Source organism: Sapajus apella, unplaced genomic scaffold (assembly GCF_009761245.1).
Source record: "Sapajus apella isolate SASKATOON/1434 unplaced genomic scaffold, GSC_monkey_1.0 scaffold12, whole genome shotgun sequence".
NCBI lineage: Eukaryota > Metazoa > Chordata > Mammalia > Primates > Cebidae > Sapajus > Sapajus apella.
In genome coordinates, this window is record NW_022436952.1 from 28897963 (window position 1) to 28924730 (window position 26768).

Genomic DNA, 26768 nt, shown 5'->3' on the forward strand with positions numbered 1-26768 from the left:
TATAATGGACATAAACATTTAAAAAATTTTTTTTAATATTGCATTTTAGGTTTTGGGGTACATGTGAAGAACATGCAGGATTGTTGCATAGGTACATACAGGGCAATGTGGTTTGCTGCCTTCTGGCATTACTCCCCATGTTATCCCTCCCCAACCTCCCACCCCCTGCTGTCCCTCCCCTAGTTCCCTCCCACAGACCTCAGTGTGTGATGCTTCCTTTCCTGTGACCATGTGCATTGTTCAGCACCGCCTATGAGTGAGAACATGCTGTGTTTGATTTTCTGTTCTTGTGTCAGTTTGCTGAGAATGATGGTTTCCAGGTTCATCCATGTCCCTACAAAGGACATGAACTCATTGTTTTTTATGGCTACATAATATTCCATGGTGTATATGTGCCACATTTTCCCTGTCCAGCCTATCATCGATGGGCATTTGGGTTGGTTCCAGGTCTTTGCTATTGTAAACAGTGCCACAATGAACGTATGTATGCATGTGTCTTTATAATAGAACGACATATAATCCTTTGGATATATACCCAGTAATGAGATTACTGGGTCAAATGAAATTTCTATTTCTAGGTCCTTGAGAAATCGCCACAGTGTCTTCCACAATAGTTGAACTAATTTACACTCCCACCAACAGTGTAAAAGTGTTCCTATTTCTCCACATCCTCTCCAGCATCTGTTGTCTCCAGATTTTTTAATGATCGCCATTCCAACTGGCGTGAGATGGTATCTCAGTGTGGTCTTGATTTGCATTTCTCTAATGACCAATGATGATGAGCAATTTTTCATATGTTTGTTGGCCTCATATATGTCTTCTTTTGAAAATTGTCGGCCTTTGGACTTCTCTGGGGCCAGCAGCCGCCCGACCAGGGGCCCGGGGCTACGGGGTCAGCCGACTACCATGGGCTCCGTGTCCAACCAACAGTTTGCAGGTGGCTGCGCCAAGGCGGCAGAAGAGGCGCCCTAGGAGGCGCTGGAGGACGCGGCCCGGGCGGCGGACGAGCCTCAGCTGCTGCACGGTGCAGGCATCTGTAAGTGATTCAACGTGCGCATGGGGCTCGGCTTCCTGTCCATGACCACCCGCGCCGGAGTTGCGGTTGACCCCCCAGTGGACGTCTCTGTGCACCAGAGTAAGCTGCACATGGAGGGCTTCCGGAGCTTGAAGGAGGGTGAGGCCGTGGAGTTCACCTTTAAGAAGTCAGCCAAGGGTCTGGAGTCCATCCGTGTCACTGGACCTGGTGGAGTGTTCTGTATTGGGAGTGAGAGGTGGCCAAAGGGGAAGACCATGCAGAAGCGCAGATCAAAAGGAGACAGGTGCTACAACTGTGGAAGTCTAGACCATCATGCCAAGGAATGCAAGCTGCCACACCAGCCCAAGAAGTGCCACTTCTGCCAGAGCATCAGCCATATGGTAGCCTCATGTCCACTGAAGGCCCAGCAGGCTCCTAGCGCACAGGGAAAGCCAACGTACTTTCGGGAGGAGGAAGAAGAAATCCACAGCCCTGCCCTGTTCCCGGAGGCCCAGAATTGAGCCCCAATGGGTGGGGGCTATTCTTTTGCTATCAGGAAGTTTCGAGGAGGAGGCAGAGTGGAGAAAGTGGGAATAGGGTGCATTGGGGCTAGTTGGCACTGCCATATATCTCAGACTGGGGTTCACACCATCACCCTTTCTTCCCTGTAGGTTGGGGTGAAGGGTGAGTCAAAGGAACTCCATCCATGGTCTGTCCAAATGCAAGTAAGGGTTCTGGGGGCGACCAGGAGGGAATCACCCTACAACCTGCACGCTTTATCTGAGGCTCCATCCCCAGAATTTCCAGCTTTTGAAAGTGGCCTGGATAGGGAAGTTGTTTTCCTTTTAAAGAAGGATGTATAATAATAATTCCCATGCCAGAGTGAAATGATTAAGTATAAGACCAGATTCATGGAGCCAAGCCACTACATTCTGTGGAAGGGAATCTCTCAGGAATAAGGCAGTTTTTTTTTTTTTTCTCCCACATCTTATATCCTCATACCCACTTTTGGGATAGGGTGCTGGCCACTGTACCAAGCAATGGGTAGTGATGATGGCAAAAAGGGTGTTTGGGGGAACAGCTGCAGACCTGCTGCTCCTACACTCACCCTGCACCGTTCTGGGTCAATGTGATTTTATTTATTTGCTCCCTTGGATACTGCACCTTGGGTCCCACTTTCTCCAGGATGCCAACTGCACTAGCTGTGTGCAAATGACGTATCTTGTGCATTTTAACTTTTTTTTTCCTTAATATAAATATTCTGATTTTGTATTTTTGTATATTTTAATCTAAGGCCCTCATTTCCTGCACTGTGTTCTCAGGTACATGAGCAATCTCAGGGATAAGTCAGCAGCAGCTCCAGGTCTGCACAGCAGGAATACTTTTTGTTGTTTTTGCCACTGTGCAGAGCAACTATTTGGAGTGCACAGCCTATTGAACTACCTCATTTTTGCCAATGAGAGCTGGCTTTTCTGCCATAATGTCCTCTTGAAACCCCCTCTGCCTTGAAAATGTTTTATGGGAGACTAGGTTTTAACTGGGTTGCCCCATGACTTGATTGCCTCCTACTGCAAGATTGGAAATTAGTCTAAACAGGAAATGGTGGTGCAGAGAGGCTAGGAGAGGCTGGGCCAGGTGAAAGGCCCAGAGAGGAAGCCAAGATTAGGTGAGGGATGTCTAATCCTAGGGGCACAGGATGTGCTTTACATCCCAGATCCATTCTTCACCAGATTAGACGAGGCCTACCATGCACAACAGGGTGGGTGTATTCATAAAACTGGAGTTGGTAAGGATAAGTTTTAAGAACAGTACCCCTGTACTTAATCCTGTGCTGTTAAGGGATGCCTACATGAAGTAAGTTCTAAAATCCTTAACCTGTCAAAATTCTTGGGTTCCAGGAAGACACACAAGCAGGGCTTTGTGGTGCCTGGGGCCCGTGTCCTGCCCTGCTGCAGTAGTGATTAGTAGTGTCATGGTAGCTAAAGGAGAAAACGGGGTTTCATTTACGTGCTGTGAGATCACAGCAAACCTACCTCACTGTGTTGAAATGGGACAAATGCAACAGAACACATTGGGTGGTGTGTGTCTGATCCCGGGTTCTTATCTCCCCTAAATACCGCCCCCCTCTAGTTATTGTATTTGTCTGGGCTTTGTAGGACTTCACTAATTTGGTGATTGCTAGGTGGCCAAGTTTGTGTAAATATAATGTATTGGCCTTTCTTCCTGTTCTTTGGGGTTTTGTTTACAAATTTTTTTGTATTGAGAGAAAAATAGCCAAAGCATCTTTGACAGAAGGTTCTGTACCAAGCAACAAGATCTGAAACATTAGTTTGGGGGGCCCTCTTCCTAAAGTGGGGATCTTGAACCATCCTTTCTTTTGTATTCCTCCTTACCTATAAGACCAGATCTTCTGTCCTAAAAACGTGTCTTCCACCCTGCCCTCTTTTCTGTTCACCCCCAAAAGAAAACCTACACACCCACACTCGTACACATTTAATGCTTGGAGTGTCTCCACAACTTTTAAACAATGTATGCAAAAATCCGGAAGAAACTAGAAACCCTCCATTCCTTGTTCCAGCCTCCTGAATCAAGACCAATAGATTTGTTTTGGTGAGCCACCATGTCCGGCCGACCATTTCATGATGTATTCATGACAAATACTTAAGACACTGCTGTAGGCCAGGTGTGGTGCCTCACGCCTGTAATCCCAGTACTTTGGGCGGCCAAGGTAGGTGGATCACGAGGTCAGGAGTTCAAGACCATCCTGGCCAACACAGTGAAACCCCATCTCTACTAAAATACAAAAAATTAGCCAGGCATGGTGGTGTGTGCCTGTAATCCCAGCTCCTTGGGAGGCGGAGGCAGGGGAATCACTTGAAACTGGGAGGTAGAGGTTGCAGTAAATTGAGATCGTGCCACTCTACTCCAGCCTGGGTGACAGAGCAAGACTCCGTCTCAAAAAAAAAAAAGACACTGCTGTATTTTAGATGGATCAAACCTACTTAATTTTTAATCCTAAAGTAGAGAGATGCAACTGGGGGCCTTCCATGTAGAAAGTGGTGTCAGGAGGCCAAGAAAGGGAATATGAATGTATATCCAAGCCACTCAGGAACTTTTATGCAGGTGCTAGAAACTTCTGTCAAAGTGGCCACAAGATTGTTTAATAGGAGACGAACGAATGTAACTCCATGTTTACTGCTAGAAACCAAAGCTTTGTGTAAAATCTTGAATTTATGGGAGGGAGGGTAGGAAAGCCTGTACCTGTCTATCCTTTTCCTGATCCCATTCCCTCATTCCTAAACTGCAGGAGATTGAGCCCCTTTGGGCTTTGGTGACCCCATCACTGGGGTGTGTTTATTTGATGGTTGATTTTGCTGTACTGGGTATTTCCAATTTTCTAATCATTTATTAACACATCCTGACTCTTCCCTTCCCTTTTCCTTTCCCTGGGAAAATACAATGAATAAATAAAGACTTATTGGTACTCAAAAAAAAAAAAAAAAGAAAATTGTCTGTTCATATCCTTTGCCCACTTTTGAATGGGTTTGCTTTTCTCCTGTAAATCTGTTTTAGTCCTTTGTACATTCTGGATATTAGCCCTTTGTCAGATGGGTAGATTGCAAAAATTTTTTCCCATTCCCTTGGTTGCTGGTTCACTCTAATGGTTGCTTCTTTTGCTGTGCAGAAACTCTTAAGTTTAATTAGATCCCATTTGTCTATTTTGGCTTTTGTTGCCAATACTTTTGGTGTTTTAATCATGAAGTCCTTGCATATGCCTCTGTCCTGAATGGTTTTGCCTAGGTTTTCTTCTAGGGTTTTTATGGTGTTAGGTCTTATGTTTAAGTCTTTAATCCATCTGGAGTTAATTTTAGTGTAAGGTGTCAGGAAGGGGTCCAGTTTCTGCTTTCTGCACATGGCTAACCACTTTTCCCAATACCATTTATCAAACAGGGAATCCTTTCCCCATTGCTTGTTTTTGTGAGGTTTGTCAAAGATCAGATGGTTGTAGATGTGTGGCCTTGCCTCCGAGGCCTTTGTTCTATTCCATTGGTCTATATCTCTGTTTTGGTACCAGTACCATACTGTTTTGATTACTGTAGCCTTGTAGTATAGTTTGAAGTCAGGTAGCATGATGCCTCCTGCTTTGTTCTTTTTCCTTAGAATTGACTTGGCTATATGGTCTCTCATTTGGTTCCATATGAAGTTTAAGGTGATTTTTCCAGTTCTGTGAAGAGGATCATAGGTAGCTTGATGGGGATAGCATTGAATCTATAAATTACTTTGGGCAGTATGGCCATTTTCATGATACTGATTCTTCTTAACCATGGGCATGGAATGTTTTTTCATCTATTTATGTCCTCTCTTATTTCCTTGAGCAGTGGTTTGTAGTTTTCCTTGAAGAGGTCCTTTACATCCTTTGTTAGTTTTATTCCTAGGTATTTTATTCTCTTTGTAGCAATGGTGAATGGCAGTTTGTTCTTGATTTGGCTCTCTTTAAGTCTGTTATTGGTGTATAGGAATGCTTGTGATTTCTGCACATTGATTTTGTATCCTGAGACTTTGCTGAAGTTGCTTATCAGTTTAAGGAGATTTTAGGCTGAGACGATGGGTTCTTCTAAATATACAATCATGTTGTCTGCAAATAGAGACAATTTGACTTCTTTCTTTCCTAATTGAATACCTTTATTTCTTTTTCTTGCCTGATTGCTCTGGCTAGAACTTCCAGTACTATGTTGAAAAAGAGTAGTGAGAGAGGGCATCCTTGTATAGTGCCAGATTTCAAAGGGAATGCTTCCAGTTTTTGCCCATTCTGTATGATATTGGCTGTGGGTTTGTCGTTATGGCTTTTATTATTTTGAGATACATTCGTTGCTACCTATTTTATTGAGAGTTTTTAGCATAAAGGGCTGTTGAATTTTGTTGAAGGCCTTCTCTGCATCAATTGAGATAATCATGTGGTTTTTGTCTTTGGTTCTGTGTTTGGGGTGAATTACATTTATAGACTTGCATATGTTGAACCAGTCTTGCATCCCTAGGATGAAGCCTACTTGATTGTTATGGATAAGCTTTTTGATGTTCTGTTGCAATCAGTTTGCTAGTATTTTATTGAAGATTTTTGCATCTATATTCATCATGGATATTGGCCTGAAGTTTTCTTTTTTCATTGAGTCCCTGCTGGGTTTTGGTATCAGGATAATGTTGGTCTCATCAAATGATTTGGGAAGGATTCCCTCTTTTTGGATTGTTTGGAATAGTTTCAGAAGGAGTGGTACCAGCTCCTCTTTGTATGTTTCAGCTGCTCACTTTCAATCCATGTGCATCTTTAAAAGCAGATCTCTTGTAGGCAGCCTGTAGATGGATCATCTTTTCTTACTCTTTCTAAATTGCTCTGGCAATTAAGACTCTGTCTTTTTGTTAGAGTGTAATTCATTTACATTTAAGGTAGTTATTGAAAGGTAAAGTCTTATTACTGCCATTTATTTATTTATTTATTTGAGACAGGGTCTTGCCCTGTCACCTAGGCCAGAATGCAATGGTGTGATCATAGGTCGCTATAACCTTGAACTTCTGGGTTGAAGTGGTCCGACTGCCTCAGCCTCCTGAGTAGCTGATACTACAGGCATGTGCTATCACACCCAGATAAATTTTTTTTAAACTTTTTTTTCCTTTTCTTTTTTTTTAAGAGTCAGGGTCTTAATGTTTTGCCCACACTGGTCTCAAATTCTTGGCCTCAAGCAATCCTTTTGCCTCAGCCTCCCAAAGCACTGGAATTACAGGTGTGAGTGACCACGCCCACCCAGCATTGTGAATTATTTTCTAGTTGTTGTGTAGGTACTTTGTTTTCTTATTTCTCTTGCTGTCTTTCTTTGTGATTTGATGGTTTCCTGTAGTGGTACACCTTGAGACCTTTCTATATTTGTTTTGCAATGCATTGTAATTTAAATATTTTTCTTTCCAAAACATTTCAAGTTTTAGAGCAACAAATTTACAGCAGATTCAGATGGCAATACTTGAAAGTAGTAGTTTTTAGGCAACATTATAGTGGTTGCTTCTTATTCATTTGCTTCCCTTAGCCTGGATTCTAATAGGGCAAGTGCACTGAACTAATTAGTTATTAATTAATTATTAGCCCATTTACAGAATTATAGAAAACTACTTGCCTTTTTTGCCTACAGTTAATCTATTCAGGAAAAGAATGAAATGTATAGTTGAGTTTGTGTGAATAAGTTTATTAATTCACATTTCAGCCAACATTAACTCAGCTAACAGTTCTTCACTCTAAAAAAGTAGAACAAGTCAAATGATATACATTTTAACTAAATGGTTACTTCAGACATTGATGAATTAACTGTTGATGAAACAACAGTAATTCAGAATTTACGTTTCAAAGAGTTAAGAATTTGTTCCATACATACATAGTATTGAGTTCTTATTGTTTTATTTTTTATTTTTTTTAAGACAGTGTCTCACTCTGTCACCCAGGCTAGTGAAGTGGTGCAATCACTGGCTCACTGTAGTCTTGACCTTCCCAGCTCAGGTGATCCTCCCACTTCAGCCTCCTGGGTAACTGGGACTACAGGAACATACCACCATGCCTAGTTAATTTTTTGTAGAGATTGGGTTTGGCCATGTTGCCCAAGCTGGTCTTGAAATCCTGAGCTCAAACGATGTGTCTGCCTTGGCCTCCCAAAGTGCTGGGATTACTGGTGTGAACTACTGTGTTTGGCTTTTTTTGTTTTATTTTCACCTGATTTCAGGAAAGTAGATTTTCATGAATAAATATATTGTTTTACAAATGTCATTTAAAATTTTTTTTTGGCCTTGTAAATACCTCTGTATGTTTTTATCAGAAAGTATCAAGAAGTAACTAGTGTAAATGCACTAGTAGTGCAGCTCTGGCATTTTCAGAGTCCTCAATATTTTAACTAATTTATGAGAGGGAGTGTTCCTTTTCAGAGAGGACTGTAGGATCTTCATTTCCAGTTAGATTGCCAGCAGAGGTCTTACTTTCACTTTAGAGCAGTATTCGTCTATATTATTCCTCTAAGTGCACTACTGACAGCATCTGTGTTCACTGAAAGTTTGATTCTGAAATATAACCCAGCCTTTTGCGGTGAAGGTGCTGAGTCAGATATCACCAACCAGAAGTTGTTTCAATAGAAATTCATATTCTTGGTTTTCTTCTATTTTCAGTTTGTATTTAACAAAAATTAAGGATATTCATTTTTATTGTAACTAAAAAAGTTATTTAAAGAATATTTTTTTTCATTTTTATTAGTATTTAAAAGAAACTCATTTCTAACATATGCTACCTATGGGTACATATCAAGTGAATAAAAGAAAGTAAACATTTAAAACATATGAATACCTCATGAAATGAACAATGAAGAATCATCTTTAGATGGAAAAATATAGCAGGTTCTACCTATGAAATAAATTACCTGAATAAGATTACAAAAGATGGTAGTCTGTTTAGGCAGACCTATTAAAAGCATTAAGACTTGAGTACTGGCTATTAAAGTGAGTATAAATGGCAATATTATAAAGTTAAACACATGCCAAAAAACATTTTCCAGAGGACTGGGATTGTAACAATACCATTAATGAGGGCAAAGAGGTCTTAATGCAATTTGCACTTTCTAAAGTTTCAAAAAGAGGCTTTGAGTTAGTGTATTATTAATGTACTGAACATCTGGAACTGTGTAAAAGCTATGGACATTGAGCAAATGCAGGATTTCCCCACTAGGTTGCATTCTAACTTATTGCCTCCCTAGTGAGAAACTGGTTTTAAAGAAGTTTGACAAATCAAAATGACAATATCCAGATAAGGCATGAATATTCCAAAGTGTCTTTTAGTTTGTGAAATCTGACTTTTAAAAAAATTGCCTCTGAGGTTAACAAATCGATGTGAATACCAATTAGTAAATTAAATCATCTCTATTACTATATGTTGGCTGGTCTCCCTATGTGAATAGTATTTACCTTTTATGAGCTCTTAAGTAAGATATTTATAACAAAGATGCCACATATTCTTCATATATGTAAGCCATAAGACAGCTCTGTGTCATTGTACTTTCCTTTAAGTTATTTGATTTTTAGGTGCCTAGTTAGGATACCTAAGAGAATTTAACAGTTTAGTTATTTTTGGGTTTAGTTATTTATGTGATTTCTTTGGCAAGATGGAAATAGTTAAGCTGTCTAAATGTGTAATTTGAGTGTCACCTGCAATGAGAATGTAAAAACTGTAGATCTAAATGTTTCGTTATCTGAAACTGAAAATTTGTTGTAGGCCATTTTTGCTAAAATAACCAGTATGTTTTTGCTCTAGAATTGTACTCCAAATTTGCATGTAGCCACTGTGTAATCCTTAAGGAAACGTTTTAAGGTACTTAAAAAAATCTCCACTGAAGAAATTAAACATATTGTGTTCTGTGGAAATGTGTCATAGTCACCAAATTCTCCCTGTTATGTATGAAGTGTTCCTCATAGCTCTTTGCCTGAACTAAAATCCGGATGCACCCAGAGGGTGCACCACTTCGTCAGACCTTCCAAATTGTGACCATCTTTTCCTCTCATAACCTGTACTATCTCAGATTTAATATCCTGTTTACTCTCCATTATTCTTTCTAAATCTTTAACTGTTTGTTTTCTTCTGGAAGGGAGGAGAGAAGAAAGGAAGGGGGGAAGGAATGAACAAAGTCTCACCAACAAAAAAGTAGTCTAGTCTAGCTAGTCTCTTTGCTCATGTCTTTTAGTCATACCCTTCTTTCCCCTTCATCTTTGTCATCTTAAAAAGCATCTGGATACTCTTAATTTTAAAATTTTATTTTATTTATTTATTTATTTTTTGAGACTGGGTCTCTCTATTGCCCAGGTTGGAGTAGAGTGGCATGATCACAGCTCAGTGCAACTTCAACCTCTAGGGCCCAAGCAGTCCTACCTCAGCCTCCTAAGTAGTAGCTGGGATCACAGGCACACACCACCACACCCAGCTGATTTTTGTATTTTTTTTGTAGAGACGGGGGTTTGCCACGTTGCCCAGGCTGGTCTCAAACTCCTGAGCTCAAGTGATCCTCCAGCCTCAGCCTCTCAAACCTGCTGGGATTACAGGTGTTAGCCACTGCACTCAGCCAGCTCTTCTTTTATCAAGGACTTCAGCACCCAGTTTTGCAGTTATGTTTTTACCTCTCCCTATTCTCCTCCCTGACCCTCCATTGTTTTGAACCTTCATTTTTCATTCATTTATAAAATTCATTCAACAGGTATTTACTGAGCACTTTCAGCCTCTTTTTTTTTTTTTTTTTGAGACGGAGTGTTGCTCTGTTGCCCAGGCTGAAGTGCAGTCGCAGGATCTGCGTGATCTTGGCTCACTGCAACCTCCGCCTCCTGGGTTGAAGCAATTCTCCTGCCTCAGCCACCTGAGTAGCTGGGATTATAGGTGCAAGACACCATGCCCGGCTAATTTGTGTATTTTTAGCAGAAATGGGATTTCACTGCATTAGCCAGGATGGTCTCGATCTCCTGACCTTGTGATTAGCCCACCTTGGCCTCCCAAAGTGCTGGGATTACAGGTGTGAGCCACTGCACCCGGCTTACTGAGCACTTTCCATATGTCAGGTACTATTCTATGTACTGGGCAATTAGCAATAAGTAGAACAGACAAAAATCATTGTCCTTTTGTATTCCAGGGTGAGAGACATAAAATAAATGAGAGACATAGAAAGCTACTTAATATGTTAGATGATATTACAGACTGAATGTTTGTATCCCACCAAATTTTTTAGGTTGAAACCCTAACCCCTGGTGTGGCTATATTTGGAGATAGGGCCTCTAAGGAGGTAATTGAGGTTAAATGAGATTGTAAGGGCAGGGCTCTTATCTGATAGGATTAATGTTCTTCTAAGAAGAGACACCAGAAAGCTCCATTGCTGTCTTTGCCTGTCCCTCTCTGAGTACAGAGAAAAGGCCATGTGAGAACACAGAGAGAAGGTGGCTGTCTGCAAGCCAGTAAGAGAGCCCTCACCAGAAATCATGTTAGCAGGCACCTTAATCTTGAACTTCGTAGCCAAGAAGTAAGAAATAAATTTCTCTTGTTTAAGCCACTCAGTCTGTGGCTTAAACTAATAACTGTAAGAACTAAACTTCTGTTGTTTAAGCCACTCAGTCTGATTTTTTTGTATGGTAGCCTGAGGGGACTAATACTGATGGTGATAACTGCTATGTAGGAAACTAAAGCAAGGAAAGGGGGAAAAAACGATCCTGGGGTTTGGAGGGTGGTTGTTTACGATTTAATTGGATGGTTTGGGAAGGCCTATCTGGGAAGGTGACAGTGAGTAAAAGTATGAGCCATTCTGATTTGGGAGGAAGAATGTTTAGATAGTGAGAATCTTGAGATAGGAGAGTACCTAGTTTGAGCAAAAGGAAGCCAGTGCAGCAGACTAGGACTGAAGTACTGAAGTATGGGGAATGGAAGGAGATAAGGTCAGAGAAATACCTGGGTAAAATCATACCACAGTAGGAATTTAGATTTTGTTCTAAATGCAGTAGGAAGCCATTGGAGGCTTTAAACTTAGTTTTAAAAGGATTATTTTGGCTGCTATATGGAAAATGGACTTTAGAGAGCATAGGCTGAAGCAAAGTTGACTGTTAAAGACTCTGCTCTAATAATCCAAATAGATGGTGGTGGCTTGGACCACTTTGGTAGCAGTAAAGATAGTGAGAAACGTTTAGTGTCTAGGTACCACATAAAACTAGAGCTGACAGGATTTGCTGATGGATTGGATGTGCAAGTAATAGAGATGAGGGGCTGGGTTTGGTGGCTCATGCATATAATCCATTTGGGAAGCCAAGGTGGAAGGATTGCTTGAGCCCAGGAGTTCAACACCAGCCTTGACAACACAGCAAGACCCCGTCTGTTTTTTTTTTGTTTGTTTGTTTGTTTTTTAAAGTGAGACATGGCAGCACATACCTGTAGTCCCAGCTACTTGAGAGGTTGAAGTGGGAGGATTGCTTGAGCCCAGGAATTTGAGACTACAATGAGCTGTGATCACACCACTGCACTTCAGCCTGAGCAACAGAGTGAGATCCCATCTCTAAAATGAAAAAAAGAGAGGAAGTAAGGTTTTCTTGCTGGTCCCCTTTTTAAAATCTGTACTCTCCTGCTAAGCAATTTCATCTACAGGCATTCTTCTACTTTTATTTTTTGTCATGCTTTCCTAATATATAATTCAATTGTGACTTCTACCTTAAGTACTATGCCCATATATTCAACTGCCATATCAACATTTCCATTTGAATATCTAAAGGCAACAAACTTTTAATCATTCCTTCCAGTCTTGGTTCTTTTCCAGTGTTGCCTGTATGAGTGAATGGTCCTGTCTTAGTTCATTATCTGTTGCTTATAACAGACTACCTGAAACTGGGTGATGGATTTTTTAAAAGGAATTTATTTCTTCCAGTTATAGAGACTGAGAAGTCCAAGGCCAAGAGGCTGCATCTGGTATAGACTTTCTTGTTGGTGGGAACTTTGCAGAGTCCCAGGATGGCTCAGAGTATCACAGGGGGCTGAGTGTACAAGCTCAAGTCTCTATTCCTTTTTGTATAAAGCCACTAGTTCCACTCTCATGATAACCCATTAATCCATGACTGGACAAATCCACTCATGAGGGCAGCACTCTTTTTACCCAGTCACCTCTTAAAATCCCCCACCTCTCAATGCTGCCACATTAGAGATTAAATTTCAACATTTTGGAGAGGACAAATGTTCAAAACATAGCAGATACTGTAATCGTATTTGGACTAATCATATACCTACAGAGTACCTGTGAACCTTTTTCTCCCTTCCCTGTCATGTCCAACCCATCACCATGCCTTATTCATTTTAATTTTAAATATTTTTATGATCTGTTCACTTTTCTTTCTCTACAGTTAATTTTCAAAAAGATAGTCATGGCTCACATATAAAGTTAACACCTATCACAGATTTTATTAAACTCACTGATTAATGAAGAAAAAGTGTGAAATGCCAATTCAGAGAGCATTTAAGGATTTATGTACCTATAGGCAATTTAATAGAGGAATAGACTATAAGAAAACTGGTTGATGTAATACAGGCAAATAAGTAGTAACCTCTGGGGTTATCTTTTTCTCCTGGGCAAAAATGATTTGTATTTCTATTGGACAAAAATGTCTAAGTTGAAATATAATTTTGTTAAGTCTGAAACCTTAATTAATAGTGAACAGTGAGTTCAACAAAGTGTATTTCCCTAGATAAATCTTGTAGTGGGCCTTTGCATCCATTTGAAATGGAGTTTGTACTGTTTATCTTTTTTATCTTACTGTCAAGGTTTGCATTTTTTTTTTTTTAACTCATTCTAATTCAAACTACCGCCATCTCTGGATTACTATATTAGTAGCCTAAATGTACTTCTTCTAACCCCTCCTATCACTCATTATATTACTATCAGAGTAATGTTTAATTTTTACATTTTGTATTTGTGAAATATGTGTGTATATAAGTCTACAAAAGTAATATGTACATTTTATTTATTTTGTATTTATTTATTTTTTTTGAGACGGAGTTTCGCTGTTGTTACCCAGGCTGGAGTGCAATGGCGTGATCTCGGCTCACCACAACCTCCGCCTCCTGGGTTCAGGCAATTCTCCTGCCTCAGCCTCCTGAGTAGCTGGGATTACAGGCACGCGCCACCATGCCCAGCTAATTTTTTGTAGTTTTAGTAGAGACGGGGTTTCACCATATTGACCAGGATGGTCTCGATCTCTTGACCTCGTGATCCACCCGCCTCAGCCTCCCAAAGTGCTGGGATTACAAGCATGAGCCACTGCGCCCGGCCTATATACATTTTAAATAATAATAAAATGGAGATCTAAGTATCCATTACCCAACTTAAGAAATAGAACATTATTTCTACATTACAAGCCTCCATCTGGCCCAGTGTGGTGGGCACTTTGGGGAGGCCAAGGCAGGTGGATCACCTGAGGTCAGGAGTTTGAGACCAGCCTGACCAACATGGTGAAACCCCGTCTCTACTAAAAATACAAAAATTACCTGGGTATGGTGGTGTACGCCTGCAGTCCCAGCTACTTAGGAGACTGAGACAGGAAAATTGCTTGAACTCAGGAAGCAGAGATTTTAGTGAGCTGAGATGGTGCCACTGCACTCCAGCCTTGGTGACATATCGAGACTCCATCTCAAAAAAAAAGCCTCCATTTGCAATTCCCAATTGTATCCCCCCAAAGCTAAAGACATTAGTTTTGGGAGTTTAAGTTATATATTTTTTCTCATAGAACATATTGTTTTTGAATTTTATGTAAATGAAATCGTATTTGTTTTCTGTCTATATTTGCATTGTTTACTGAACATCTAAAAGTTTGTGATTCGTCCTTGTTAATGTGTGAGAAACGAGTTCATTTATTCATGTTACTACATAGTATTCGTGTGTTCTTTTCAATTTTTAAAATTTTAGTAAAATACACATAACATAAAATTTACCTTTTAAGCATTTTTAAGTATACAATTTAGTGCTATTGAGTACATTCATGATGTTGTACAACCATCACCACTATGCCTTTCCAAAACTTTAAAATCACCCCAGTCAGAAACTGTACTGATGGAATAATGACTCCTGTTTAGTCCCTTGCCTCAGGCCCTGGTAACCTCTGTTCTACTTCCCATCTCTATGAATTTGTCTATTCTAGGTACCTGATATAAATGGAATCATATAATATTTGTACTTTGTGTATAAAAATACAGTGGCTTTTTTTTTTTTTTTTTACTTAATACAACGTTTTCAAGGTTTATCCATATTCTAGCATTTGTCAGAATTTCATTCCTTTTATAGCTGAATAATTTTCTATTGCATGTAGGCCATACATTTTGTTTATTCATTTGTTGATGGACACTTGAGTTGTTTCCACTATTTGATTATTGGGAATAATGCTGCTATAACCATCAGCATACAACTATCTGTTTGGATCCTAGTACTTTCAGATATTTGGGGTTATATACTTAGGAGTGGAACTGCTGGATCATATGATAATTCTATGCTTATGAACTTTGGAGGAACTACCAGACTGTTTTTCACAGCAGTTGTACCATTTTAGGTTGCCACCAGCAATATGTGATGGTTACGGTTTCTGCCTGTCCTTGCAACACTTACTTTTCTTGTTTGGACAGTAATTATACTAATGGGTGTGAAGTGGGATTTCATTGTGGTTTTGACTTGCAGTTTTCTAATGACTAAGGATACTGAGCATCTTTTCATGTCTTTTGGGCCATTTTTTAAAAATCTTTTAAGAAATGTCTATTAAAGTCCTTTGCCTATATTTGAATCAGTGTTTTTTGTTGTTGTTGTGTTGTAGGAGTTCTTTATAAATTCTGGATATTAATCTTGTATCAACCATATGCTTTGCATTCTGTGTAATATCATTTTAACTTTCTTGACAGCATCTAAAAAAGTTTTATAATTTTTATGAAATCTGAGTTTATCTGTATTTTTCTTTTGTTACCTATGCCTTTGGTATAGCCAACAAATCATTGCCAAATCAAAGGTCATAAAACCTTCTATTTTTTTCTTCTAGAGTTTTATGTTTTTTAGCTCTTTCAGTAAAGTCTTTGACCAATGTTGAGTTGATTTTTGTTTATTATGTAGGCAAGGTGTTACTTCATTCTTTTTACATGTGGTGATCCAGTTTTCCCAGCACCGTCTGCTGAAAAGAATCTTCATGAATTGTTTCAATAATGCAAGAAAGCATTTGACAAAATGCAACACACTTTTGTGGTAAAAATTCTCAACAAGGCAGGAATAGAAGGAAATTACCTGATTATAATAAAGGTCACATGTAAAAAGCTCATAGCATACTCAGTGGTGCAAACTGAAAGGTTTTTCTCTAAGATCAAAAACAGGGCAAGGATGCCCATTCTTGCCACTTCTGTATAACATAGTACTAGAATTCCTAGCGAGAGCAATTAAGCAAGAAAAAGGAATAAAAATCATCCAAATGGGAAAGGAACAAGTAAAATTGTTCTTGTTTGCAGGCGTGATCTTTCCTAAAGACCTTATTTTTAAAAAACTGTTAGGACTAATGAATTGGATAAAGTGCAATATGCAAAATCAACATATAAAAATCAGTTGTATTTCTGTACACTGACAACAAACTGTCTGAAAAGCAAATTTCCATTTGCAGTAGTACCCACAAATAAAATGCTTAGGAATAAACTTAAGAAGGTAAAAGACTTGTATATTGAAGCCTATAAAACATTTCTATATATACCGTTTTTTGTTTATTCTTTTCTTTCCTTTTCTGGTTTCCACAGTGGCTATGCCATTTTTATTCCCACCAGCAAAACACAAGGATTCCAATATCACAACATCTTCACTAACACTTGTTATTTTATTTATTTTTAAATAGCCTTCCTAACAGGTGTGAACTAATACCTCATCGTGGTTTTGATTTGCATTTCCCTGATAATTAATGAAGTTGACCATCTTTCCATATCGCTGTTAACCATTTATATGTCTTCTTTGGAGAAATGTCTATTCATGACCTTTGCCTGTTTTTCAATTTTTTTTTTTTTTAATACTGAGTTTCTTAGATATTTTGGATATTAACCCCATATCAGATATATGGCTTGCAGATATTTTTTCTATCCTTTAGGTTGCCTTTCCACTCTGTTTTTTACCTTTACTGTGCAGAAGCTTTTTAGTTTGTTGTGGTCCCAATTGTATGTTTTACTTTTGTTCCTGATGCTTTTATGTCATATCCATAAAATCATTGTTAAATCCAGTGTTATGAAAAATTTCCCCTGTGTTTTTTCCTAAGCATTTTGCAGTTTCAGGTCTTACATTTAAGTCTTTAATCCATTTTGAGTGAACTTTTGTGTATGGTATAAGATAAAGGTCCAGTTTTATTCTTTTGCATGTGGATGTTGTTTGCCCAGAACTATTTGTTTAAGAGACTGTCTTTTCCCCGTTATATATTTTTGGCATCCTTGTTGAAGACCAGTTGATCATATATATGTGGATTTATTTCCAGGCTCTCTATTCTCTTCCAGTGGTCTATATGTCTGTCTTTATGCCAGTGCCATTACTATTTTGATTATGGTGGCTTTGTCAGATGTAAATGTCATGAAGCACAATGCCTCTAGCTTTGTTCTTTCTCAAGATTGTTTTGATTATTCAGGTCTTTTGTGGTTGCATATTAATTCTTGTATTTTTTTCTATTTCTGTAAAAAATGTCATTGGGATTTTGATAGGAATTACATTGAATCTACATTTGTATTAGTCTTTAAAATCAATGGTCCCCAACCTTTATAGCACTAGGGACTGGTTTTGTGGAAGACAGTTTTCCACAGACCTGGGTTGGGGATAGGGGTGATGGTTTCAGGATGAAACTGTTCCACTTCAGATCATTAGGCATTAGATTCTTATAAGGAGCATACAACCTAGATCCCTTGCACACACACTTCACAATAGAGTTTGCACTCCTACGAGAATCTAATGCTGCTGCTGATCTGACAGGAAACGGAGCTCAGGTTGTAATGCTTGCTTGCTAGTTACCCACCTCCTGCTGTGCAGCCTGGATCCTACCAGTACTTGTCTGTGGCCTGGGGTTGGGGATCCCTGCTTTTAATGTGTTTTAGAGGACTGTGCACAGTGACTCACACCTGTAATCACAGCACTTTGGGAGGCCAAGGCAGGAGGATCACTGGAGGCAGGAATTCAAGACCAACCTGGGCAATATAGTAAGACTCCATACCTACAAAAAAAAATTTTTACCAGGGCATGGTGGCACCTGCCTCTAGTCCTAGCTACTTGGGGGGTTGAAGTAGGAAGACTGCTTGAGTCCAGGAGTTTCAGGATATCGTGAGCTATGATCACACCACTATACCCTAGCCTGGGTGACAGAACAAGACAGTGTTTCATAAATAAATAAAACAAAGAAATAAAAATAAAGTAAAAAATTAATAAAAATGTTTTGTAGAATTGGCATTGAGGCCATTTAGGTCCTTAGCTTTTCTTTGATGGGAGACTTTTTGTTACTGATTCAGTCTCCTTACTAGTCGGTTCAGATTTTCTGTTTCTTCATTATTCAGTCTTGGTAGGTTGTATATTACTAGGAATTTGTCCATTTCTTTATCCAATTTATTGTCATGTAATTTTTCAGAGTAGTCTTTTATTATTTCAGTGGCATCAGTGTCTCCTTTTTCATTTCTCTCTTTTTTCTTAACCAATCTAGGTAAAGACTTGTCAATTCTGTTGATCTTTAAAAAAAAAAAAACAACTCTTAGTTTTATTGTTTTTTCAATTGTTTTTCTGTTCCCTATTTTATTTCTGTACAAATCTTTATTGTTGTTTTCCTTCCGCTAACTTTGAGTTTACTTTGTTGTTTTTCTAGTTCCATGAAGTGTAGAACTGGATTACTTGAGAACTTGCTTTTTTAATGTTGGCATTTACCACTATAAACTTTCCTCTTTGTACTGCTTTTGGTGTCTCTCTTACTTTTGGTATGTAGTGGGGTTTTTTCCCCCACTGGTCTCAAGATAGTTTTATAACTTTTGATTTCTTTTTTGACTCATTCATTTGTTGTTCAAAAGCATGTTAATTGTCATATTTTTGTAAATTTTCTGGTTTTCTTTCTGATGTTGAATTTTAGTTTCATTCTGTTGTGGTTGCAAACGATACCTGGTATTAATTTTAATCTTATATTTACTAAGACTTACTTTGTTACCTAACACATGATCTGTCCTAGAGAATGTTCCATGTGCAGTTGTGAAGAATATGCATTTTGTTGCCGTTGGGTAAGATGTTCTATACATGTCTGTTAGGTCCATCTGGTCTCTAGTATTCAAGTTCTGTTTCCTTATTGATCTTCTCTTTGGATGTTTTATTCGTTACTGAAGGTGAGGTATTCTACTTTCCTACTATTCTTATATTGCTGTTTATTTCTCTCTTCACTGTGATCAGTATTTGCTTGCTATATTTGGAAGCTCTGATGTTGGTTACATATATATTCCTGGTGAATTGACCCATTTATCATTATATAAGGTCCTTTTTTTGTCTCTTGTGACCATTTTTGACTTAGAATCTATTTAGTATCCTGGAATTGCCACCTCTGCTGTCTTTTGGTTACCATTTGTAAGTAATAACTTTTTCTATCTCTTCACTTTTAACGTATGGGTATCTTTAAATTTAAAGTGAGTCACGTGCAGATAGCGTTTTTATTCAGCCACTTTATATCTTTTGATTAGAGAATTTAATCCATTTACATTTAAAACAATGACTGATAGGGAAAGACTTACTATTGTTGTCATTAATAATTGTTTTCTTTCTATAGCTTTTTTGTTCCTCATTTCCTCCCTTGTTATCTTTTTCTGGAGAATAAAAAGTAATATAACATCTTAGCTGTGTTTATAGAACTAAAGTAGTTCTTATTTCATTAAAGCATATTTGAATGATTTTTGTGTAAAGAAAAAAATTTTGTCAGTTATAAGATTTCCATTAACAATAAAATCTTAAGTGCTAATAGAAACTTAGAAAAATGTAGCCTATTTTTAGTATATCTCTGCTTTCTCCTTTTTGTTCTCTCCTATTCTCTGAAATTATAATTTTATATATAATCATTATATGCTGACAATTTTGTTTAAAAAATAATACAATCAACTAAATTTTGAGTCAAGTTAACTCAGATATATCAATGATCCCAACAGCCTTATTTTGAAGACAAGTTTTTTTTTTGAAGACCCAATAGTATTATATGACAATTTGTTTTGTATTTGCTATAAAAGTTTTCTTATGGGATTGATACTACTTATTCTGCTTTTTTATTGTGGTACTCAATATTTATTTATGAATCTGGCCATTTCATTGTACATAAATTTCTGAAGTCCTTAGAAACCAAAACAGTCAGTGGGCAGAATGTTTTTCTTCATCCCTTGAAACAAATCGGAAATAACCACACACATGAAACTTGCTTCAAAGCAATTTAACTAATATTTAAGTCTTTCATACTCTGAATTCTTTTCTATATAATGGGAGAAAAAAATCCCTGTGGATTTCTTTAGGGGAAATTTTGTACATTTTACCAATTCTTTGTTTCTTAAAGTTCTTTTTTCTTTTTTTTTTTTTGAGACAGAGTTTCTCTCTGTCACCCAGGCTGGAGTGCAGTGGTGTGATCTTGGCTCACTGCAGCCTCTGTTCCCGGGTTCAAGTGATTGTCCTACCTCAGCCTCCAAAATAACTGAGACTACAGGCGTGCACCCCACGCTCAGCTAATTTTTGTATTTTTAGTAGAGATGGGGTTTCACCATATTGGCCATCCTGGTCTTGAACTCCTGACCTTGTGATCCACCACCTTGGCCTCCCAAAGTGCTGAGATTACAGGCGTGAGTCACCGTACCCAGCCCAAAGTTTTCTTAACAGATTTTAAAAATCTAATTGTGGAATATATTTTGGATTCATCAACATAATGGTCTTATTCAAATCGCATGAGAGATTTTTCTCCAGATCGTCAACATTTGTAACTTACAGTATTAGAAGTTCATTTGTAACTTAGAGTATTAGAAGTGGTTAATATCTCACGATCAAGGGATCAGAGATAAAATGTTGTCTATGTTTTCAAATAGAGGAAAAACAGTATGTCTGTGGATTAAATTCCATTAATTATCAACAATTATGCAAATTGATGTCACGGTTCATTTGGTTTTATATCCTTTTGAGGTATTTTTATCCTTAGCTGGTTATTCAATAGATAAATCTAAATTTAATAAATTATTCTGAATTATTGGCTCTGTAGTAGGCTTTTCTCTTCAACTGAAGACCCAGTATCTCATACACACTGTTGCTCTGAATATTCTCAGAAGGTTTTTTTTTTCTTCATACTTTCTGTATACTGGTGAGAGAATTTGATTTAGAAACGGTAAATATTCCGAAGGCAAATAGCCAACCCATGAAGCACTCAAAATGGAAAAGACTTTTAGATCAATGATTGCTCTGCTTTTAACCCAATAACATGGTTATTAGGGGAATTTTAATTTTTATTCATCAAGGAATCCTGATGACTGTATAGCAATTAACTATTTTACTAATTAGTGGTACAAAATTTGTTTTATGGTCTTATTAAGAAGTTTAAAAACAGTTAAAGGTAAAATTGAGGAAATAAACTATCTTATAAAAATCGATCAGTTGCTGTTTTCCAGAGAATTTGGGGTGGTTTCTTTAACTGGTCCACATTGTGTAGAACTCATAGTTTATCACAAGCGAATAAAACAGTTTAATTTAAATAATAATCTCTAATATTGGCTTTTGCCGTCTTCATTTATTCAGTTTTATTAACTTCTCTCTCTGCATTTGCTATATTTCATTTTCTAGCTTCTTAGAATATTTGATTCTTTTATTTTGACATTTTAAGAATATATTTAAAGCTATAAATTTATTTCTAAGTATTGCTATTGCTGTATGCCACATGTTTTGAATTGTGAGTGCTTTTCTTATTCATAACTAAAGAGTTCATGAATTCTACTGTGTTTTTCTATTTAACTCATAGGGTTTTTAAGAACATGAATTTTATGGCCATGTAAGCTGGTTCACACCTGTAATTTCGGCATTTTGGAAGGCTGAGTCAGGAGGATCCCTTGAGACCAGAAGTTTGAGATTAGCCTGGTTAACAAAGCAGTATCTTGTCTCTACAAAAAATATAAAAACTAGCTGGGTGTAGTGCTATGCACCTGTCGTCCCAGCTACTCAAGAGGCTAAGATGGAACGATTGCCTGAGCCTAGGAGTTTGAGGCTGCACTGAGCTATGATCTTGCCACTGCACTCCAGCCTGGGTGACAGAGACCATGTCTCTAAAATCAATCAATCAGCCAAGATGGGTTTTTGTTTTGGGCTTAACTTTTAATCTACCATGACTTTATATTATTGACTTTTAATCTACTGTGGCATAATTGTTGAAATACATGATCAGTATGATAAGGATTGCTTAAAATTTGTTGAATGTCCTTTTGTAATCTAGCCCATGGCTGTAAATATTCCATTTGTGCCTACATATTTTTCTACTTCTTGGCTGAGTCTTTATATCTTTTTTCGATGCAGGTTATTAATGATGATCAAATATTCAAATAGTGAGCTTATCTGCCTATATACTTAGTAAAATGATCTTAAATCTTCTTCATTTGAAGACTATTTAAGAACATTAAGAAACTTCACCTTAGGTTTAAAGAGAGAACTTGTAGTTTGTTAACTTTGACAGAGGTTTTTTGTTTTTCCTTTTGAAATTGCCAAGATAGTAGTAGTAGCAGCAGCAGCAACAGCAATGTTGGTGGTAATGGTAACAGCAGCAGCAGCAGCTAACTATGTGCCAGCACCATTCAAATCTCTCTAAATCTGTTAACAAATTTAACCCCATAACAGCTCTATAAGATATATTGTTTTCCTCATTTTATAGATGAGAAAAGACACAGAAAGATTAATATACTTACTGTAGTCGCACTGGCTTAAACAAATAAAGGTAAGTTTTGTTTAGCTAGACACACACAAAAATAATTTTTTTTCTTTCCTCTGTTTAGTTATTAGAAAAATTGAAAGAACGTTGGCTCTCTACTGGCTTATGGCATAAACTGGAGTTGGTGAAGACAGTCATTGTAGAACCACAGGGAGGAGAAAAAACAGATTTTGATGAATTACTGCAGGTGTACTATGATGCAATCAAATACAAAGGAGAGAAAGGTAACTGGAAATTATTTCATGATACAATTATAATTTTATATTATCTTTTTAAGTGAATTACACTTAAGAGAAAAATTATCCAGAGTGAAAAGAAAATAAATTGGGTAAAGAAATTCTTTTAATTGCACTTGTCCTCCTATGAATATTTTCACTTGGGTATGCTGATTCAACTTTAAGAAAAATTATGCCATCAGGTATTATCTCACAGTCTTTAGTGCACTACCTGAAATAGTTTGTGCAAAAAGGCAGTTAGGATATATAAAAATATATTCCTTACTAGCCAAATGAGACCTTTATTAGATGCAAATCAGTACACTTTGTGCTTATATGCTATTACATAAGGTAAACTTGAATTTTCAAAACATAACTGAAAACTCAATTCCAAGTTAGAGCATATCCCTGAAGAGTTTGATGTGAGGCTGGGTGTGATGGCTCATGCCTGTAATCCCAGCACTTTGGGAGGCTGAGGCAGGCAGATCACTTGAGCCTAGGAGGTCGAGACTAGCCTGGGCAACATGATGAAATCCTGTCTCCACAAAAAATACAAACATTAGCAGGGCATGGTGGTGTGTGCCTATAGTTCCAGCTACTCAGGAGGCTGAAGTGGGAGGATCACCTGAGCCCAGGAGGTCAAAGTTGCAGTGAGCTGTGATTGTGCCACTGCACTCCAGCCTGGCTGACAGAGTGAGATCCTGTCTCAAATAAACAAAATGAGGCCGGGCGTGGTGGCTCAAGCCTGTAATCCCAGCACTTTGGGAGGCTGAGGCGGGTGGATCACGAGGTCAAGAGATCAAGACCATCCTGGTCAACATGGTGAAACCTCGTCTCTACTAAAAATACAAAACATTAGCTGGGCATGGTGGCGCGTGCCTGTAGTCCCAGCTACTCAGGAGGTTGAGGCAGGAGAATTGCCTGAACCCAGGAGGTGGAGGTTGCAGTGAGCCGAGATCGTGCCATTGCACTCCAGCCTGGGTAACAAGAGCAAAACTCCGTCTCAAAATAAATAAATAAATAAATAAATAAATAAATTGAAATAAAAAGTTTGATATGAAGGGCTAATAGTAATAGTTTATGAACAATGCAAGAAAGAGGTTAATTTAACATGTCAGTATCTTTTTATGATGTATGTATATATATGGTGTTCTCTGTGTGTGTTTTAAATACTTTTAAATATAATATTCCATATGATATGTATTATCAATTAAATTTCATTTATTCTGAGAATCGCTTTCAGGTGGTAAAAGTAATGCAACTTCAATTTTTATTAAATAAACCTGCTTATAATCACACAGTCCTTATTCAATTGCTATTTTGATGTGTTTTTACTGTATAATTTATCTGGAAGATGCACAATTTGTAAATTGGTTTGCTACCCTTTTGCATTTGAATTTTCAAAACTTTATCTCATAATACTGTTTTATTTGGATTATTTTTAAGTTTGCTACTATAATTACTATATTTATAAATCGGGTATTTTCAAAATGACAAAGATAAGCAATTTCTGAGAATTTTGGATATGCTTTTTTCTCTTGCTTAAGATGGAGCCCTCCTGGTAGCAGTTTGTCGTGGTAAAGTGAGTGAGGGTCTGGATTTCTCAGATGACAATGCCCGTGCTGTCATAACAATAGGAATTCCTTTTCCAAATGTGAAAGATCTACAGGTAGGCCATCGAAACCTTAAGTTTCATTATTACAGTAGTCATTGGTTTTGTAGAAAGTTAATTGCAGGGATCCCTTGTTTTACTACGCTTTGCTTTATAGTGCTTTTTTACAAATTGAAGATTTGTGGTAACCCTGCATTGTGCAAGTCTGTTGGCACCATTTTTCCAAAAGCATGTGCTCACTTGTTTCTATGTCACATTTTGGTTAATTCTCACAATATTTCAAACCTTTTCATCATTATTATATCTGTTAGGGTGATCTGTGGTAAGTGATCTTTGATATTACTATTGTAACTGTTTTGGGGTGCCTCATACTACACCCACATAAGACAGCAAACTTAACTGATAAGTGTCGTATGTATTCTAATGGCTCCACTGACCAGCCTTCCCCCATTTCTCTCTCCTCGGGATTCTCCATTCCCTGAGACACAACAATACTGAAATTAGGTCAATTAATAACCCTACAGTGGCCTCTAAGTGATCAAGTGAAAGGAAGTATTGCATGCTGTCTTTTGGACAAAAAGAGTTATTTTCAAAGTCTGGTCCTGGGTCACGTGCATTGGTATCACCTGGGAACTTAATAGAAATAAAGACTTTCAGGCTCATCCAGACCTGCTGAATCAGAAACTCTGGAAGTGGAGCCCAGCAATTTGTGTTTTATCAGTCTTTTAACCACAGACTCATGGATCTCTCTATGGAATTCTGGGATCTTTCATCCATCTGATTCCCTTCTCTCCAGTGTCCTGCCTTGCAGATTTTGTGACTTGGTCACTCCGTATTCTGATCTCTTCCACCTCAGCTCAACAGGACCACTGCACTCTGCTTGTATTTTAATGCTCTGTGCTGTGGCCAGGAAATTATACCCAAGCAGAGAGCTGACAATAATGGAGTTCACCTAATGAATTCCACTTAGCTCCAGAATTAGTCTTGTGCTGTCTGGTGTCTACTACCCGAAAAAAGTTGCTCTGTTTTGCTTGGTTATTCGATTGCTTACAATGGAAGAAATATTCTCAAACCAGTTACTCAATCTTAGCCAGAAATAGTTGTATCTCATTATCACTGATTGTTTCCTAAACGATATATCTGGAAAACTATAGTAATAATTTGAGCCTAAGTTGAAGCTATTGTTCATCAAGGAGGATTTTATTTTACTTCCTAAAGGCATTTGAAGGTGAACCTGAGAAAACTTGAGATTTTCTGGCCACTGAGCTGACTCATTGATTATGATCCATATCCCTCCTCCCAGGGTACAGTTAGGGTCTCATACCAAAGCAGCAGTTCTTTCATTAGAATAGTTATCTTTTTAATTATTAATACTTTACTAGGCACTGTGAATTAGATAATTTTATTTTTCTAGTCCGTAGCAGTCTTTAGGTAGCATTAATAAGCAGTATTTCTTTTGTTAGCCCTCAGTCTTCCCGTAACCTCTGGACCTCTTCAAAATCTATGAAAGTCCTCGGGGTATCTCACTTGATGATTCATAGTCTAATATTTCAGCCTCCAGTAACTTTGGTGGTTTCCACTACCTTTCTCCAGTTAACCAGTGCTACTGCTGAGAGCACTAATGGCTATGCCCAAGGCTGGGTCTCCTATTCTAAAATGGCTGATGCTGCCTTGACTACTGCTACTGATGAAACAGTTGACATTTACCCAAGAAAACTCTTGTTGCCATCAACAGCTTCAGTGCTGGATTCCACTGAAGTGGAGCGCTACTGGTGGCACAGCTATTGGCACTGGTATTGTCTCCTTTTAATGTCTTATCATTTTACTCTAGCCCTACATTATTGCACTAAGGCTGCTTGTTAACGTGGAAAGAATCCATTTCCCTTCTTTAGCCACACATTTTCTTCCAATGTCTTAATAAAATACAAATTTTTCCTTGTAAAACTGATTCTTTCCATTTTTGCCTATGTCCTCTCTCTTCCTTGGACCCTACATATGAGTTCTTGAGAGCTGGAAAAGAAGAAAAACTTTATGGCCATACTAGGTTGTACTAGCTATTATAGGTACAAAGTAACAAGGCCTAAAAGGATCATCAAGATTATAATTCTGATTACATATAAGAAGAGAAGGGAATGATATTCAGAGTAGTCATCAAAAGAATTTTAACTTTTTCTATAATTTTTAGTAAAAGAAAACAAGCTGTAAGAAAATGTGATGAGAATACAGGTAATTATTATGTTATTCTTCATTATTTAAAAAAAATTCTTAATTTGTGAGGAAAGAAAATCACATTTCTCTTTTCTCGACCTTTGCCTCAACAGCTATGATTATGAACATTGTTAGTATACCAACCTGGGGGTCTTAATGCCTTTTTCCTCAGGATAAATTCTTCCTAGACAGTATC

The 26768-nt window shown here is 37.9% G+C and overlaps 1 protein-coding gene and 1 pseudogene across 2 annotated transcripts in view; both read left to right on the forward strand.

Moving 5' to 3' along the window:
* Positions 1-26768, forward strand: part of BRIP1 (BRCA1 interacting protein C-terminal helicase 1) — a 157566-nt gene that overhangs the window by 82093 nt on the left and 48705 nt on the right. For both annotated transcript variants that reach the window (XM_032280735.1, XM_032280734.1), the window contains exons 15-16: positions 22602-22761; positions 24300-24421. In XM_032280735.1, the coding sequence (XP_032136626.1) occupies positions 22602-22761; positions 24300-24421 (282 nt within the window). The remainder of the gene's footprint in view (positions 1-22601; positions 22762-24299; positions 24422-26768) is intronic.
* LOC116553328 lies at positions 835-1644 on the forward strand (annotated as a pseudogene).